General features: G+C 47.7%; 2 protein-coding genes across 3 annotated transcripts; both read left to right on the plus strand.

The window, feature by feature from the left end:
- Positions 1-1,094: 1,094 nt before the first annotated feature.
- ALKBH3 (alkB homolog 3, alpha-ketoglutarate dependent dioxygenase) lies at positions 1,095-11,329 on the plus strand. 2 transcript variants are annotated; one of them, XM_069968080.1, is made up of 10 exons: positions 1,095-1,267; positions 4,366-4,475; positions 4,991-5,085; positions 5,213-5,247; positions 6,050-6,097; positions 6,342-6,445; positions 6,581-6,669; positions 7,557-7,766; positions 9,794-9,892; positions 11,038-11,329. In XM_069968080.1, exons 2-10 carry the CDS (start codon positions 4,403-4,405, stop codon positions 11,116-11,118), a joined length of 834 nt encoding a protein of 277 aa, XP_069824181.1. In that variant the 5' UTR covers positions 1,095-1,267; positions 4,366-4,402; the 3' UTR covers positions 11,119-11,329. The 2 variants fall into 2 exon arrangements, with proteins under 2 accessions (XP_069824181.1, XP_069824182.1); XM_069968081.1 differs by lacking the exon at positions 1,095-1,267 and adding an exon at positions 1,501-2,026.
- LOC138789439 (uncharacterized protein C11orf96 homolog) lies at positions 11,169-18,850 on the plus strand. The gene is made up of 2 exons (XM_069968082.1): positions 11,169-11,250; positions 17,792-18,850. Exon 2 carries the CDS (start codon positions 18,044-18,046, stop codon positions 18,368-18,370), a length of 327 nt encoding a protein of 108 aa, XP_069824183.1. The 5' UTR covers positions 11,169-11,250; positions 17,792-18,043; the 3' UTR covers positions 18,371-18,850.
- Positions 18,851-19,818: the final 968 nt, after the last annotated feature.

Raw genomic sequence — 19,818 nt, forward strand, 5'->3', positions numbered from 1 at the left:
TTGGGGGACACTGCTTAAAAGGAACCTATAACAACTCCTGTGTACTGGGGGTCACTGTTAGGAGGACCCTATGACAACTCCTGTGTTTGGGGACACGGCTCAGGAGGACCCTATGACAACTCCTGTGTGTTGGGGACACTGCTTAGAAGGAACCTATGACAACTCCTGTGTACTAGGGGACACCGCTTAGAAGGACCCTATGACAACTCCTGTGTGTTGGGGGACACGGCTTAGGAGAACCCTATGACAACCCCTGTGTGTTGGGGGACACTGCTTAGGAGGACCCTATGACAACTCCTGTGTGTTGGGGGACACTGCTTAGGAGGACCCTATGACAACTCCTGTGTGTTGGGGACACTGCTTAGAAGGAACCTATGACAACTCCTGTGTACTGGGGGACACCGCTTAGGAGGACCCTATAGCAAGTCCTGTGTGTTGGGGGATATTGCTTAGAAGGGACCCTATGACAACTCCTGTGTGTTGGGGACACTGCTTAAAAGGAACCTATAACAACTCCTGTGTACTGGGGGTCACTGTTAGGAGGACCCTATGACAACTCCTGTGTTTGGGGACACGGCTCAGGAGGACCCTATGACAACTCCTGTGTGTTGGGGACACTGCTTAGAAGGAACCTATAACAACTCCTGTGTGTTGGGGGACACTGCTTAGGAGGACCCTATGACAACTCTTGTGTTTGGGGACACTGCTTAGGAGGACCCTATGACAACTCCTGTGTGTTGGGGGACACGGCTTAGGAGGACCCTATGACAACTCCTGTGTGTTGGGGGACACTGCTTAGGAGGACCCTATGACAACTCTTGTGTTTGGGGACACTGCTTAGGAGGACCCTATGACAACTCCTGTGTGTTAGGAGACACCGCTATAAAGAAAAGAGCTGAATGTGAATATCAGTCTTTATCTTACACATTGGGGGAGATTTATCAAACATGGCGTAAAGTGAAACTGTCTCTGTTGCCCCTAGCAACCAATCAGATTCCACCTTTCATTCCTCACAGACTCTTTGGAAAATGAAATCTGATTGGTTGCTAGGGGCAACTGAGCCAGATTCACTTTACACCATGTTTGATAAATCTCCCGCATTATGTATAGGAATCCTTCATCTGTGCCCCCACCAGCTTGTTCCTGAATATTCACTACAAGTAGCTAGCCTGCACATATAACGAGGCGGAACGTTTCTGTGGAGCCTTTGTGCAAGTGGGACACATTTAAGTGTAAGGCAGGAAGCGGAAGTAGCGTGGAGTGACAGGTGAGAGCAGCTGGAACGCACAGTTCTCGGCTTCTTTGTAACACTCTGCATAACAATGTATACAATATGACAGCAGCCATTGTAGCTGAACTCTTGTTACTGATGATGAGATGAGGCAGCGTGTCAGCCACACTGCAACAGGGAGAGATAGGAAGCAACCAATCACACAGCAGCTTTCATTATCCAATCAGCCTATGAGGAAGGAAAGATGGAATCTGGTTGCTATGGGCAACTGCTCCATGGTTTCTACTCTAAAATAGGGGGATAGAGAAGTCTGGAGAGGGGATAGAGGAGTCTGGAGAGGGGATAGAGGAGTCTGGAGAGGGGATAGAGGAGTCTGGAGAAGTGTAGAGGAGTCTGGAGAGGGGATAGAGGGGTCTGGAGAGGGGATAGAGGAGTCTGGAGAAGTGTAGAGGAGTCTGGAGAGGGAATAGAGGAGTCTGGAGAGGGGATAGAGGAGTCTGGAGAGGGAATAGAGGAGTCTGGAGAGGGGATAGAGGAGTCTGGAAGAGTGTAGAGAAGTCTGGAGAGGGGATAGAGGAGTCTGGAGAGGGGATAGAGGAGTCTGGAGAAGTGAAGAGGGGATAGAGGAGTCTGGAGAGGGGATAGAGGAGTCTGGAGAGGGGATAGAGGGATAAAGGAGTTAGGAGAGACCAGAGATGTCTGAAAGTGGCTCCAGTGTTGCTGATCAGTCAGGGAGGATGTGATGCACTGCCATGACTACTGGTGGAGAGCGGGGGCTGTGATGTGACTTTTAGGGTAAGGGTGACCCTGATGTGACTGAGGGTGAAAGCAGTGGGCAAGGATTCTGGGAGAAAGTCATGCTATAAATAAACAGCGCCACTCTTTTGTCTGTGGGCTGTGTCAGGAATTGCAGCTTGGCCTCCTTCACTTGAACACCAGACAAGACAGAGAGAGCAGACTGTTCTCATCTCATACAACTCCTATTATCCCAAAGGATAGCAATGTCTCCATAGTAGTCACTCCCCACCAACACCACACCCACACATACACCCCCCCCCCCCCCCCAGTAGTCACAACGAGGTCCCCTTTCCCCCCAGTAGTCACAGCAAGAACCCCTTACTCCCCAGTAGTCACAGCAAGGCCACCCCCCCCCCACACCCAGTAATCGTACCAAGTCCCCCTTTCCCCTAGTAGTCACAGCAAGGTCCCCCTTCCCCTCCAGTAGTCACAGTGAGTCCCCCTTCCTCTCCAGTAGTCACAGTGAGTCCCCCTTCCTCTCCAGTAGTCACAGTGAGTCCCCCTTCCTCTCCAGTAGTCACAGTGAGTCCCCCTTCCTCTCCAGTAGTCACAGTGAGTCCCCCTTCCTCTCCAGTAGTCACAGTGAGTCCCCCTTCCTCTCCAGTAGTCACAGTGAGTCCCCCTTCCTCTCCAGTAGTCACAGCGAGTCCCCCTTCCCATCCAGTAGTCACAGCGAGTCCCCCTTCCCCTCCAGTAGTCACAGCGAGTCCCCCTTCCCCTCCAGTAGTCACAGCGAGTCCCCCTTCCTCTCCAGTAGTCACAGTGAGTCCCCCTTCCTCTCCAGTAGTCACAGTGATTCCCTTTCCTCTCCAGTAGTCACAGCGAGTCCCCCTTCCTCTCCAGTAGTCACAGTGAGTCCCCCTTCCTCTCCAGTAGTCACAGTGATTCCCTTTCCTCTCCAGTAGTCACAGTGAGTCCCCCTTCCCCTCCAGTAGTCACAGTGAGTCCCCCTTCCCCTCCAGTAGTCACAGTGAGTCCTCCTTCCCCTCCAGTAGTCCCAGCGAGTCCCCCTTCCCCTCAGTAGTCACAGTGAGTCCCCCTTCCCCTCCAGTAGTCACAGTGAGTCCCCTTCCCCTCCAGTAGTCACAGTGAGTCCCCTTCCCCTCCAGTAGTCACAGTGAGTCCCCCTTCCCCTCCAGTAGTCCCAGCGAGTCCCCCTTCCCCTCAGTAGTCCCAGCGAGTCCCCCTTTCCCTCCAGTAGTCACAGCGAGTCCCCCTTTCCCCCAGTAGTCACAGCGAGTCCCCCTTTCCCTCCAGTAGTCACAGCGAGTCCCCCTTCCCATCCAGTAGTCACAGCGAGTCCCCCTTCCCATCCAGTAGTGACAGCGAGTCCCCCTTTCCCCCAGTAGTCCCAGCGAGTCCCCCTTTCCCCCAGTAGTCCCAGCGAGTCCCCCTTCCTATCCAGTAGTCCCAGCGAGTCCCTCTTTCCCCCAGTAGTCCCAGCGAGTCCCCGTTTCCCTCCAGTAGTCCCAGTGAGTCCCCGTTTCCCTTCAGTAGTCCCAGCGAGTCCCCCTTCCTCTCCAGTAGTCACAGCGAGTCCCCCTTTCCCCCAGTAGTCACAGCGAGTCCCCCTTCCCATCCAGTAGTCCCAGCGAGTCCCCCTTCCCCTCAGTAGTCACAGCGAGTCCCCCTTCCCCTCAGTAGTCCCAACGAGTCCCCGTTTCCCTCCAGTAGTCCCAGCGAGTCCCCCTTCCCCCAGTAGTCCCAGCGAGTCCCCTTTTCCCCCAGTAGTCCCAGCGAGTCCCCCTTCCCATCCAGTAGTCACAGTGAGTCCTCCTTCCCCTCCAGTAGTCCCAGCGAGTCCCCCTTCCCATCCAGTAGTCACAGCGAGTCCCCCTTTCCCCAGTAGTCCCAGCGAGTCCCCCTTCCCCTCAGTAGTCACAGCGAGTCCCCCTTTCCCCCAGTACCAGCGAGTCCCCCTTCCCCTCCAGTAGTCCCAGCGAGTCCCCCTTCCCCTCCAGTAGTCCCAGCGAGTCCCCCTTCCCCCCAGTAGTCCCAGCGAGTCCCCCTTCCCCCCAGTAGTCCCAGCGAGTCCCCCTTTCCCCCCAGTAGTCCCAGCGAGTCCCCCTTCCCCTCAGTAGTCACAGCGAGTCCCCCTTCCCCTCCAGTAGTCCCAGCGAGTCCCCCTTCCCCTCAGTAGTCCCAGCGAGTCCCCCTTTCCCCCCAGTAGTCCCAGCGAGTCCCCCTTCCCCAAGTAGTCACAGTATTACCTCTCTTCCAGCTTCTTTTCCTCCTTCTAGCTCTTTACCTATATACTAGTAAGTGAGCCGGACTCCGTAGTGAGTTATGTTGTATCCAGGCTATCGCACTGACCTCTCAATGATCTCTTGTTCCAGATCTCTGTGATGAGTATTGACCAGAGAGGAGAGGAGGATGAATGACAAGAGATGCCGGGCACGAGTGCAGGGAGCGTGGGCAGGACCCGCTAAGAGCGCCCCCCATCCTGGTAAGGTCACATCCAGCTGTGCACTTTGCTCTGCATTAAACTCCATGACGTTAATAATAAAACAATATGGCCGCATTTTGACACGTCAGACACATCCAAATACCTAGAGCAGGTCAGACACTGGCAGTTGATGCCGTCTTGAGTCATCTATATGGATGACGCTGAACCTGAAGATTTCTTAGGCAAAATATATTGCGAAAAGAATTTTGAAGATGAAACACTTTAAATCTGGAGTTTTGGAAATAGGCTGCAATAATCATAATGACCTGTAGATGGTGCTAGATGTTAAGGAATAGAATGGAGCTGGTGCTCAGCAACCTGTGGCTGTTAGCTTCTATAGCGGGGGTAGGGAACCTAGGCTCTCCAGCTGTGGCAAAACTACAACTCCCATCATGCCTGGACAGCCAAAGCTTTAGCTGTCCAGGCATGATGGGAGTTGTAGTTTTGGTCTGTCTGCTTGCATTGTGTTGTAATAGAGGAAATGTTCTGACACAGTGGTGTTCTCTTTCTTCCAGCATCTCATCCTGTCTCTACAGCTGTGAAGCCTCAGCGCTGGGGGAGCGAGCAGATCGTTCAGGACAAGCAGTTTGTATATAAAGAGCCAGCAGAGGTATCTCCCCCCGTCCTCTATAACACACAGGCATAGCTTGTGGGGGTGTTAGTTGCTGGATTTCTTCTATCCATCAGTCGGATCCCCGTCTGTCCCTGTTCAGCACTCACTATATTTTCTGTTTCAGGTACATCGGAGAATCCCAGATCCCCGGATTATTGAGTGAGTAATGTTCTCTGCACCCCTGAGCTGTGGCGTCTTCTATAATGTTCTGTTTACCGACCATTAGTATCCCTTATTTATACTCCAGAGCTGCACTCACTATTCTGCTGGTGGGGTCACTGTGTACATACATTACATTACTAAAGGCCCTATTCCACAGAACGATAATCGGCTCGAACAGTCGATATTCGCCCCGTGGAATAGAAGGCATCGTTCATGTCGGCTGATCGTTGCAGTTGTTTGTTTTTCAACAATTACCTGGGCAGCCCAAACCTGCCCCCAACACCCCCCACCCCCCGCCGGAAGCTCCTCGCCACCCCTCCTGCACTCCCCCGCTGGCTGCTGCCGTGTGGAATAGCGGCCTCAGCGAGCGGGGAACGAGGAGCAAACTCAGTCGCCCTGTGGAATAGGGGTTTTATCCTGTACTGATCCTGAGTTACATCCTGTATTATACTCCAGAGCTGCACTCACTATTCTTCTGGTGGGGTCACTGTGTACTTACATTACTTATCCTGAGTTACATCCTGTATTATACTCCAGAGCATCACTCACTATTCTTCTTGTGGGGTCACTGTGTACATACATTACATTACTTATCCTGAGTTACATCCTGTATTATACTCCAGAGCTGCACTCACTATTCTGCTTGTGTGGTCACTGTGTACATACATTACATTATTGATACTGAGTTGCATCCAGTATTATACTCCAGAGCTGCACTCACTATTCACATTATATTACTGTCTGTATCTATCCTTTGGCTTTCTTGGAGTGTACACTGAACAATGCCCTTTGTCTGCAGGAAGGACGGCACATATGATATCAGCACCGCGCCATCTGGGGTGTCCAGGTGAGTCCTCGCTCTAAGGCGGAGGAGATAGTTACATGGTAGTATGGAGTAGCCCACATCTGCAGATACTAAACTGTAAAATAAATACAACTTCTGACTCTCCAGCTGTTTCAAAACTACAACTCCCAGCATGCCCTGACAGCCTTCGGCTGTCAGGGCATGCTGGGAGTTGTAGTTTTGCAACAGCTGGAGAGCACTGCTTTATGGTGATGATCTGATCTGCATTTATTGTAATGTATTTCAGGCTGAGGCTCTTCGCCCAGTTCATCGACCCTAAAGAAGCCGACTGGATGTTTGAGCAGCTACAGAGAGAGATTCCCTGGAGTCAGAAAACCAATATCGGACCTGGTAAAATATACATTGCTGTACCTAGAGTCTGCCAGCAGGGGGCAATAGAAGCCCGTTCTATGTCTACTCCTCTGCTCTGTGCTGTTATGGCATCAGATGATATATATGTGATCTGTATTGCTTCTCTCCTGACAGATGGGCCCTACCAGGAGCCACGACTCACCTGCTGGTACGGGGAGGTCCCCTACACTTACTCCCGCTCCACAATGCAGTCCAATCCTCATGTAAGCGCCTGAACTTGCTTTTCAATCCATTAAAGGGGCACTCCGGCAAAAATCTTTTCCTTTCAAATCATCTGGTTTCACAAAGTTATATAGATTTGTAATTTACTCCTATTTAAAAATCTGAAGTCTTCCAGTACTTAATAGCTGCTGCATGTCCTGCAGGAAGTGGTGTATTCTTTGTGCTCTCTGCTGCCACCTCTGTCCATGTCAGCAACTATCCAAATCCCCATAGAAAACCTCTCCTGCTCTGGACAGTTCCTGACATGGACAGAGGTGGCAGCAGAGAGCACTGTGTCAGACTTGAAAGAATACACCACCACTTCATGCGGGACATACAGCAGCTGATAAGTACTGGAAAACTTTAGATTTTTAAATAGAAGTAAATTACAAATCTATATTACTTTGTGAAACTAGTTGATTTAAAAGAAAAAAAAATGCTCGAGTATCCCTTTAAATTTCAGTAGTTTTCTGCAGGGGTTACTACTTGATGTGGGAAGAATACCCCTTTAAGAACTGTCTAATCAGACACAGGAGAGGAGTCGTTACAGTGTATCAGACTTTTTCCTATTATCTCAATACAATCCTTCACTTCTCTATTCACTGACTGCAACCAGAGATCAGATCGGGGGGTCAGGTGTATTATTATTATTAATATTATTATTATTATTGCATAATACTTTATTATTGCAGAATTAAAGGGGTTGTTCAGGATTAGAAAAACATGGCTGATGCAGCACCACCCTTGTGTTCAGGTTGCGTGCGGTATTGCAGCTCTGTTTCATTGAAGTGGATGGAGCTAAATTGTAATACCACACACGGCCTGAGGACAGGGGTGGCGCTGTTTTTGAAACTTAGTGCATTCTAACACTGGATCTCTCCTATTGCAGTGGCACCCCCTGCTGACCATGCTAAAGGACCGTATAGAGGAGGTGACCGGCTACACCTTCAACTCCCTGCTGTGCAACCTCTACAGACACGACAAGGACAGCATAGACTGGCACAGCGACGACGAGACCGATTTGGGCAAGAATCCAGTTATCGCTTCTCTGAGCTTCGGAGATAGCCGCGTGTTCCAGATGAGGAAGAAGCCGCCACCTGTAAGTTATGGTGTAAGACACAAGACATGGCCCCGATTCCTTATCTACGACCCTCCAGCTGTTGCAGAACTACAATTCCCATCATGCCTGGACAGCCAAAGCCTTCGGCTTTGGCTGTCCTGGCATGATGGGAATTGTAGTTTTGCAGCAGCTGGAGGGTCAGAGGTTCCCCATCTCTGCATTAGAGTCAGAAGACCAATGACTACCATGGACTGGAGTGTATAGCTCACTGCAGCGCCCCCTAGGGGTGATGGTTATATAATAGGCTGATAGAACAAAGCACTACATACACGATTACATAATGCTGACCCCCTCTCTCCTACATCCGCCCATTATGTAACCATCCAGGTTATGTATTTTCCGCTTACATAACGCCGCACATCTCTGCTCATTAAATCTCCGGGATTATCTGTTATTTAGCATAGTTACATTGTCTCTGTGACGTCAGCCGGCTCTCCCCCGCAGGATGTCAGGCATTAGCGGTAATGTCAGCGTATGAATGAGACATCACACCGAGGCGTCTGGGAAGCTAAACACCATTCATGTTCCCACTAACAGTCTGTGCACAAGTCACAACTGCCTCCTACACACAGCAGGGGGCGCCATGACACCATCCAGGAGGGATGGAGGTGCCAGACACATATCTTCTGATGGGTATGATAGGGGATAGATCGATGGATGGATAGAGAGAGAGATAGACATAGAGAGATAGACATAGAGAGATAGACATAGAGAGATAGACATAGAGAGATAGACATAGAGAGATGGACATAGAGAGATGGACATAGAGAGATGGACATAGAGAGATGGACATAGAGAGATGGACATAGAGAGATGGACATAGAGAGATGGACATAGAGAGATGGACATAGAGAGATGGACATAGAGAGATGGACATAGAGAGATGGACATAGAGAGATGGACATAGAGAGATAGACATAGAGAGATAGACATAGAGAGATAGACATAGAGAGATAGACATAGAGAGATGGATGGGGAGTTGAGTTGGATGGATGGATGGAGAGTTGGATGGATGGGGAGTTAGTTGGATGGATGGATGAAGAGTTGGATGGATGGAGAGTTGGATGGATGGAGAGTTGGATGGATGGAGAGTTGGATGGATGGAGAGTTGGATGGATGGAGAGTTGGTTGGATGGAGAGTTGGTTGGATGGAGAGTTGGATGGATGGAGAGTTGGATGGATGGAGAGTTGGATGGATGGAGAGTTGGATGGATGGAGAGTTGGATGGATGGAGAGTTGGATGGATGGAGAGTTGGATGGATGGAGAGTTGGATGGATGGAGAGTTGGATGGATGGAGAGTTGGATGGATGGAGAGTTGGATGGATGGAGAGTTGGATGGATGGAGAGTTGGATGGATGGAGAGTTGGATGGATGGAGAGTTGGATGGATGGAGAGTTGGATGGATGGAGAGTTGGATGGATGGAGAGTTGGATGGATGGATGGAGAGTTGGATGGATGGATGGAGAGTTGGATGGATGGATGGGGAGTTGGATGGATGGATGGGGAGTTGGATGGATGGATGGGGAGTTGGATGGATGGATGGGGAGTTGGATGGATGGATGGGGAGTTGGATGGATGGATGGATGGGGAGTTGGATGGATGGATGGGGAGTTGGATGGATGGATGGATGGATGGGGAGTTGGATGGATGGATAGGGAGTTGGATGGATAGGGAGTTGGATGGATGGATGGATGGGGAGTTGGATGGATGGATGGATGGGGAGTTGGATGGATGGGGAGTTGGATGGATGGATGGATGGGGAGTTGGATGGATGGATGGATGGATGGATGGGGAGTTGGATGGATGGATGGGGAGTTGGATGGATGGATGGATGGATGGGGAGTTGGATGGATGGATGGATGGGGAGTTGGATAGATGGATGGATGGGGAGTTGGATGGATGGATGGATGGATGGATGGGGAGTTGGATGGATGGATACATACATAGGACATAGATAGATATCAGTAATGGCTTATTGTGTGACATATCACTATTCCCCATACAGGAGGAGAATGGAGATTACACGTATGTAGAGCGGCTGCATGTACCACTGGACCACGGATGCCTCCTGCTTATGGAGGGAGCAACACAGGAGGACTGGCAGGTGAGTGCGGCCTAAGGACACTCTCAGGCTTCAGCAATAACATGAGTTCTTGCAATTCTTCTACCCCAACTTTGACCCCCAAAGTTGTATCAATGAAGAAAGTTTGCTAGAGCTCCTGCACATCAGCTCCGGCTCTGGTGGCTTCAAGAGGCACTGTGGAGAATTTTTTAAATATTTTTTTTATATATTTTTTTTTAAAGAAATCAACAGGGGTTGTGATCGCTGTGTTATACATACAGCCACTAGGTGTCTCCCTTCACTGAGCAGATGCCACACATTCACATTCCACAGCAGAGAATCCTGAGGGTGCTCGCATTGTACGGTCAGCTCTCCTATCACACAACACCAAACCTCTGTTACCACACAGTAGCATTATACTGACAGAAATGTTACATGACAAAGAGCATAGTCTCCTGGCAGAGTTGATAATATAATTAGCAAAGGTTAATTGCCCTCAGGTGACATACAGTCTGCATGATGGACAGGTGTCTTTCCTTGTGTGTGCGGAAAGGACTGGGACTTCCTGTGTTTGGTCTCTTTTTGAACAGAGGAAAGATCAAATATCAGCACGGATGGATTTGTATCTAATAAGTGTCAAAAACTTTAGACATGTTCTGGAGACATATCAAAAGTTTTGATTGGTTGAGGTGTGATTGCCAGATCGAGCTGTGTGCGAGTGGTCCAGAGAGACTTAAAGGGGTTAATCTTTTTCTTTCAAATCAACTGGTTGCAGAAAGTTCTATAGATTTGTGATTTACTTCTATTTAAAAGTCTCACGTTTTCCCATACTTATCAGCTGCTGTTTGTCCTGCAGGAGGTGGTGTATGCTTTCCAGTCTGACACAGTGCTCTCTGCTGCCACCTCTGTCCATGTTAGGAACTGTCCAGAGCAGGAGAGGTTTCCTATGGGGATTTGCTGCTGCTGCTCTGGACAGTTCCTGACATAGAGAGAGGTGGCAGCAGAGAGCACTGTGTCAGTCTGGAAAGAATACCCCACTTCCTGCAGGACATACAGCAGCTGATAATGGATGCATGTGGAATATAAAGCATGGTTTCCAGGAAGTAATAGATATTTTTTTTAGTTTAAAGCCTTACTGGAACCCCCAATCATTGTGTAACCTGACGTCTCCGGCTTCTTCATTCCAGCACCGTGTACCGAAGGAGTATCATGACCGGCGGCCCCGGATTAACCTCACCTTCCGGACAATGTTCCCAGGAGGAAAGTGATGTGGTAGCCTCCCCCCACAGGAGGACTGTCTGCGGACGTCTCTGATGAGCATGGGATCAGCTTACCTCGTTCTTCACAGAAATAAACCAAACAGCTGTATTCTGGACCTGCAGGAAACTGGAAATATTTAGGTTAATATTTTGTTTGTTGCACTTAAAGGGGTATTCCGGCAGGAAGAAGATTTCTTTAATTAGGTTATATAACAAAGAAAATCTATATACGTATATCTATGTGTGTGTATATATAATTTATTTTTATTTATTTTTTACATTGACTGGCAGCAGTAATGTCAGTGCCCCCCCCATATACCACTACATCCTGCAGCACTACTGACACAGACAGCTCCCCCCAGTGTAATGTATATGCTAATGGTAACATGTATTATATAGACATCAGGGGAGGCTGCAGCACTACTGACACAGACAGCTCCCCCCAGTGTAATGTATATGCTAATGGTAACATGTATTATATAGACATCAGGGGAGGCTGCAGCACTAGTGACACAGACAGCTCCCCCAGTGTAATGTCTATTCTAATGGTAACATGTATTATATAGACATCAGGGGAGGCTGCAGCTTTAGTAACACAGACAGCTTCCCCCATGGTAACATGTATTATATAGACCTTAAGAGAGGCTTAAGGCCCTATTCCACGGGTCGTTTAGAGGAGCAATATCGTTCGTATTCGGCCGATATCGACCGCTGCGAACGATATTCGTCCCGTGGAATAGAGTGCAACGATCAGCCGACATCGTTCATGTCGGCTGATCGTTGCAGTCGCTTGTTTTTCAACATGTTGAAAAACAAGCGACTGATATAGCAGCGATCTGCTGCCGTCGCTCCGTTGAATAGGAGCATCGGCAGCAGGCGCTGCTGTATCCTATGGGCTGCCCGGACGATTAGCGATCCCCCGGGCAGCCCCCCCAGCAGCTCCCCGCCGCCCCTCCCGCACTCACCCGCTCTCTGACGCCGCGTTGAATAGCGGCGGCAGCGAGCGGGGAACGAGGAGCAAACGAGCGCTAATAACTCGTGGAATAGGGGCATTAGTATTGCTATTTAACTGTGTTAGGACCAGGGCTTAGGGCCCTATTCCACCGGACGATTATCGTTCAGATTATCGTTAAATCGTTCGAATCTAAGCGATAATCGTTCGGTTGAAATGCAGTTAACGATTAACGACCGAACGAGAAATCGTTGATCGCTTTATAAGACCTGGACCTATTTTTATTGTTGCTTGTTCGCAAAACGTTCGCAAATCGTTCGCATTGAATAAGACATCGTTCGGTCGTTCGCAATAGATACGAACGCAATAGCGAATAAATAGCGAAGAGAAACGATCGCAATTACGATCATAAGTAATGATTATCGTTCCATGGAAATGAGTGAACGTTTTCAGGTCTTTCGCAATAGCGGTCGTTTGAGATCGTTAATCGTTAACGATTATGCAAACGATAATCGTCCAGTGGAATAGGGCCCTTAAGCAGCCCTGCAATTCCTAGTTCCTAACGCAGCCATTTAATAATATGAGAGGATATATTTTTTTCTTTAACTATGTATATGTATCTTTACTTGAGAGCTGCACTCACTATTCTGCTGGTGGGGTCACTGTGTACACACATTACTGATCCTGTATTATACTCCAGAGCTGCACTCACTATTCTGCTGGTGGGGTCACTGTGTACACACATTACTGATCCTGTATTATACTCCAGAGCTGCACTCACTATTCTGCTGGTGGGGTCACTGTGTACACACATTACTGATCCTGTATTATACTCCAGAGCTGCACTCACTATTCTGCTGGTGGGGTCACTGTGTACATACATTACATTACTGATCCTGAGTTACATCCTGTATTATACTCCATAGTACAGTGCCTGACAACTGCCTCCTATGAGATGGGACATACAGTAGTAGTGATGATGGGGGTTTCGGTTCTTGTCTGCAGACTACAGTGGCTGATAATAGAGAGCAATAGCTCATATTCACCTGTACAGTGACTAGAGATAAGAACCACCTCAGGTTACTGTCACTTTAAGACAACTGTACACTTCCGGTACAGTCCCCGCTCCATAAGAGGCAATGTGATTCCCCACTACGTGGCCATCACTATGTGGGTGCGATCATGATGAGGTATCCATAGCAACCAGGCTGCCGCTGCCGGGGTCTGATCAGCTGCCAGGAGACGCTGGCGGTATAGAACGGGCAGCTGGAGATACAGAACAAGTTACCTGCACTGATACATTGTAACGAATGATCAGTGACATGCTGTGATGCTGCTGTGTATTAGCCAATGAACAATGGCCTGGGCTGGAGACAATTATAACAGACATCTCTGGGGTTTCCTGGTCACTGACAACAAGCAGAGATCTTAAAGGGATTATCCAGGATTTTAAAAATTACAGCGCCACCCTCGTCCTCGTTTGTTTGTGGTACTGCAGCTCAGTGTCATTAAACTAAATGAAGTTGTAATACCAAACACAACCTGAGGACTGGGGTGGCACTGTTTCTGGAAGAAAGTAAACTTCATTTTTTTTAATTCTGCATAAAAAGATTGTTAGAAAAATGTAAATGCAAAGCACTCCTTGAAGGGGTTCTCCAACAATTTTCTTTTCAACTGGTTTCAGAAAGTTTTATAGATTTGTAATTAACTTCGGTTTAACAATCTCCAGTCTTTGAGTACTTATCAGCTGCTGTATGTCCTGCAGGAAGTGGTGTATTTTTTCCATTTTGACACCTCTGTCCATGTCAGGAACTGTCCAGAGCAGGAGATGTTTTCTATGGGGATTTGCTGCTGCTCTGGACAGTTCCTGACATGGACAGAGGTGGTCAGACTGGAAAGAATACACAGCTTACTGCAGGACATACAGCAGCTGATAAGTACTGGAACACTGGAGATTTTTATAAATAGAAGTAAATTACAAATCTATATAACTTTCCACCAGTTGATTTGAACGTATTTTTTCCCACCAAAATACCCCTTTAAAGGGGTTGTCCAGGATTGGTCATATTGGGGAGGTATTTTTTTTTTTGTTGCAAAAACAGCTCCACCCCTGTCCTCAGGTTGTGTGTGGTATTACAACTTAGTTCAATAACACTGAGCTGCAATGCTATAAACCAACTAAGGATAAGCGTGAAAGAATGGCGCTGTTTCATTGGATGAGCGCCTCTAGAGGCAGAATAAGGTACTGCCCCTTGAAAATTCAGACTGCAGCATAGAGCAAGACAATGGTGGATAACATTAAGGGGGTTATGAAGGCCTAGAAAAACATGGCTGCTTTTTTCCAGAAACAGCGCCACTCTTGTCCTTGCAGTATTGCAGCTCAATTACATTGGATCTAAAGTGCAATACCACAGACGACCTGAAGACGAGGTGGCGCTGTTGTTGAAATAAAACTCCTTTTTTCTTTTCCAATCCTGGCTAATTCTTTTTTTGCATTTGTCGACAGTAAAGCTAAAATAAGTACTCAAGAGCTGCATTCATAATTCTGCATGCTCCAAGCTGAAATTTCCCTGCATTCCCTGCTGATTCAGTGTCTGTAGAGAGTTTCTTCTGGGAAGGGTCGCCCTTACCCCGTTGCCCTGGTGGGGTTACAGAGACCCGGACTCTGTGCTGATATACCGTATCTATAGTCATTCCTCTATGTAGTCGTCTTAATGGAATGATCCAGGAATATTCTGTAGCTGTGAAGAAGTTTCTGGGATGGAGGGATGAGTCTGTATCCTGCGGAGAAGTGACCTGTATACCCTGCAAGCTGGTGACACATCCAGCATGATAGTTATAAGAGGAGGAGATGGCGATCCGAGAAACCAAAGCTTGTAAATAGTAACTCATTACTGACCCATGAGCCATAACATTACAACCTCCTGCCTAATAATATCTCATCCCCCCAAGACTGGAAATTTTTCAGCAGTTTGCTTTACTGCAGTTCTTCTGTGGGATTAAACCAGATGGGCTAGCCTTCACCCCCACACACATCAATGCCCCTGTTTCCAGTTGTACCAGCAAAGGCATAGTCTGTTGCCGTGTCCCTCCTCCATACTTTGCACTGCAGCTCTGCTTGTTCTGCTAGTTTTGCAACAGCTACAGGTTGGAGATCACTAGTTTACAGCTTGTTGCTTTCCCACCTTTGCAGAATGTTGGGAGTTGTACTTTGGCAACAACTAGAGAGCCACATATTAGGGTCCATTTACACAGAAAATAGATTATCTGCCAAAGATTTGAAGCCAAAGCCAGGAATGGATTTGAAAAGAAGAGAAATTTCAGGCTTTCCTTTATGAACTGATCTCTGTTTATAGTCTGTTTCTGGCTTTGGCTTCAAATCTTTGGCAGATAATCTTTCTGTGTAAATGAACCCTTACAAGGCTACTTGATTGGCCTTTTACCTGTTACTACTACTCCCAACATACTGTGAAAGCTGCCATTGCATGCTGGGAATTGTAGTTATGTAATAGCTGCAGGTTAAAGGGGTTAAGATAAGAAAAATATCTAGAACTTCAAGAGAAACTTTTAGAAACAGCACCACCCCAGTCCTCAGGTTGTGTGTAGTATTGCAGCTCAGTTCCATTGAAGTGAATGGTACCAAGTTGTAATGGCATAAACAACCTGAAGACAAGTGTGGCGCTGTTTTTAGAACAAAGCCCTTTAATCCTGGAAAACCCCTTTAAGGGTATATTCACACGAACGGGCTGCGGCTGGGCAACACACTGATTGGCCGGACGGGAGAGCATGACGCCGGACCCGTGCAGCGAGGAGAGGTAATGTATGCTTACAGCGGGGAGCCGGGCGGGAGCAGAAGGGGTTAAGGGCGGCAGAATTACATACTCGCTGCGGTCGTTTAGTATGTAGTGTGTGGGAACTGCCAGGACCTGCCGGGCTCGCAGCGAGAATCTCGTGTGAATATACCCTAAAGGGGTAGTTCATAAAAAAAATTAAAACTGGTGCCAGAAATTTGTCATTTACTTCTATTTAAAAATCTCAATTCTTCCAGTACTTATCAGCTGATGTATGTCCAGCAGAAAGTGGTGTATTCTTTCCACTCTGACACAGGGCTCTCTGCTGCCACCTCTGTCCATGTCAGGAACTGTCCAGAGCAGCAACAAATCCCCATAGAAAACCTCTCCTGCTCTGGACAGTTCCTGACATGGACAGAGGTGGCAGCAGAGAGCACTGTGTCAGACTGGAAAGAATACACCACTTCCTGCAGAACATTCAGCGACTGATAAGTACTGGAAGACTAGAATTTTTTTCTAATAGAAGTAATGGTGCGTTTACACAGGCAGATTTATCTGACAGATTTTGGAAGCCAAAGCCAGGAATGGATTTGAAAAGAGGAGAAATTTTAGCCTTTCCTTTATGACCTGTTCCCTGTTTATGGTCTGTGCCTGGCTTTGGCTTAAAAAATCTGTCAGATAAATCTGCCTGTGTAAACGCACCATAAGTAACACTTTTGGGCACCAATTGAACTGAAATTGAAAGGAATTTTTTTTTGTGAACTACCCCTTTAAGGATCACAGCCCTGGCCTGCTATCTGTTCCAAAACTACAACTCCCAGCATACCATTCTAAGTGTTTTAGTTTTTCAACAGCATAAAGGAGAGATCACTGATCTACAGCACAAGCCTTGTTGCAAAACTACGACTCCCAGCATGCTTGGAGTGAAACCGTCTAGAGCAAGGGCAAGGGCCCTATTCCACCGGACGATTATCGTTCGCATAATCGTTAACGATTAACGATCTCAAACGACCGCTATTGCGAAAGACCTGAAAACGTTCACTCATTTCCATGGAGCGATAATCGTTACTTATGATCGTATTTGCGATCGTTTTTTCTTCGCTATTTCTTTGCTATTGCGTTTGTATCTACTGCGAACGACCAAACGATGTGTTATGGTACTTTTACACGGAGCGATCGCACGATTAACGATTTTGAATAAACGATGTTTTTTTTTTTTATAACGATCAGCGTTTAGACGGAACGATACATCGTACGGAAAAATCGTTTTGCGATCGTTTAAGCCTATCGTTGAAAGAATGTTTACACTGAATGATCGGCGAATTTTTTTGCGAACGATCAACGATGATTTGGAAACATGTTGAAAGATCAAAATGAACGATTTTTTGCTCGTCGTTTGATCGTCAGCTGCGTTTACACGTACGATTATCGTTCAAATTCGACCGTTATCGTGCAAAAAGGAACGATCAATCGTTCCGTGTAAAAGGACCAGTAGTCAATGCGAACGATTTGCGAACGAGCAACAATAAAAATAGGTCCAGGTCTTATAAAGCGATCAACGATTTTTTGTTTGGTCGTTAATCGTTAACTGCATTTTAACCGAACGATTATCGTTTAGATTCGAACGATTTAACGATAATCGTCCGGTGGAATAGGACCCTAAGGAACCTTGGCTCTCCAGCTGTTGCAAAACTACAACTCCCATCATGCCTGGACAGCCTTTGGCTGTCCAGGCATGATGGGAGTTGTAGTTTTGCAACAGCTGGAGAGCCAAGGTTCCCTCCCCCTGCTCTAGAGCTTTCCTTATGATTATGATTCATGCTGGGTGAGTGATGAGTGGATCACATGACGGCACCGGCAGCACCTGTCACTCCATCTGTCACCGGATCCGCTGTCACTCACTATTACAGCTTCTCCATTTAGACTTTATATATTACAGATCCCATCAATGCAGAAGGTAAGAATATCCTGTAATCCCCCCCATATCCAGGAAGGATCCCCCCACCCCAGGTCTGTGTCACTCCACGTCACCGGATGGCAGCCTGTATAAGGAGCTGGGTGTCATCGCAGCATATTATGTGTAGGAGGAGGCTGGGATATAAAGGAAGAGGCAGAGCAGGAGGGAGACATAAGCCGCATAGAGACGCAGCTACACCAGCTTCTCAGCATCTCCCGCAGAGCATCGCACAACATGACCACCCCCCAGGCTGAGGACCATCTCTGCACCTACGAGGAGGCCATGCAGTACGGCACCTACCTGGAGGAGGAATTCCCTCTACCCTCCAAAACCAGAGGGGCGCTAAGGAAGCGCAGGGAGAGCCGGCTGAGATCCCAGATCCTGTCCTTCGAGGAGATTCGGGAGGTGGAGGAGGAAGGAATATCCCCCACCGAGGAGGAGAAAGCCAGGAGATCCTTCATGCAGTCCTTGGAGAGTCTGCGGAGGAGCTCCAACCATAAGGACAAACTGAGCAGCTACAAGACCAGCCTGGATTCCAGCGACTCCGACTCTACCCTGTGAGGGGCCACCCCAGGGCTGCCCTCCATGGTACCAACTACTTCTTCACAATGATCCTTGAGTCAAGGGTACAAGGGCTTCCATCCATTTCTTCAACCGGGACTTGGTAGGAGTTGGGAGTCCTCCTCTACAGGGCTACTATATATGTATGTGACTTCAAGGGTCCTTTACTTCAGTAAGAACTTGTAAGGACTCTTATGTAGGGTTCTTCACTCCAGCACTGGTGTTCATAGATCCAGGGGTCCTTCACTTCTGTAAGAACTTGCAAGGACTCTTACGTTGGGTTCTTCACTCCAGGACTGGCGTTCATGGATCAAGGGGTCCTACACTTCACTAAGAACTTTTAAGGACTCTTATGTAGGGTTCTTCACTCCAGCACTGGTGTTCATAGATCCAGGGGTCCTTCACTTCTGTAAGAACTTGCAAGGACTCTTACGTTGGGTTCTTCACTTCAGCACTGGTGTTCATGGATCCAGGGGTCCTTCACTTCACGTAGAACTTGTAAGGACTCTTATGTTGAGTTCTTCACTCCAGGACTGGCATTCATAGGTCCAGTGGTCCTTCACTTCAGGCTAACCATTCATTCCACCAATATGGACTCTTTAAGGACTCTAGATCAGGGTTCTCCACTCCAAGAATCCCATTCAAGGGTCCCACTCTCCACAGCAGCCATTATGGATTCTATAAGGACTCTTTGGGGTCTTCTACTCCAAGGCCACCATCATTGGTCCAACAACCCTCTTCAAGGGCTTCAAGGGTTCTGTCCGTTACGGACTTTGCAAGGACTCAACAAATTCTTCATCCTCTCCTGGACAACCATTGATTTCACCATCATGGACTCTGTAAGGACTCAGATCACTGTCCTCCACTCCACCATTTTTAAGGACCCCTAAGTTAGGGCTCTAAGGGTCCTCCACCCCGATACAGGGAAGTCTTCCTTTGACCCCTTACGTCTATGGGATGGTACCATCTTTTCAGAACTTACTTAATGTTTGCAGGAATCCCAGGTGGGAAAATAACTCTCAGCGCCCGGTGATGTTTACATAGGACTGCATGTTTTATAGGACAAAGTATCTATTTTTTATATTGACTTTGTTGTCCCTTTCCAGCAATGTGAGTTTTCTAGTTGAATCCGGCGTATACCCGGCCTTGTCTCCTCTAGGGGGCAGCGTTATGTATTGACAGCAATAGTTCTATTTTTCATGTTATCTATTTCTTAATGAATAAATATAATTTCTTATGGAATAATGAGTTTGTATTTTTTTTTTTTTACATGAGAAGCAAAATGTTAACCCTTAGCCTTACCCTGACTGTTATCCCAACCCATACCCTAACTCCTATCCCAACTCTTACCCTAACTCCTATCCCAACCCGTACCCTAACTTCTATCTCAACCCTTACCCTAACTCCTATCCCAACCCGTACCCTAACTCCTATCCCAACCCGTACCC

Source organism: Dendropsophus ebraccatus, chromosome 4 (assembly GCF_027789765.1).
Source record: "Dendropsophus ebraccatus isolate aDenEbr1 chromosome 4, aDenEbr1.pat, whole genome shotgun sequence".
Lineage (NCBI taxonomy): Eukaryota > Metazoa > Chordata > Amphibia > Anura > Hylidae > Dendropsophus > Dendropsophus ebraccatus.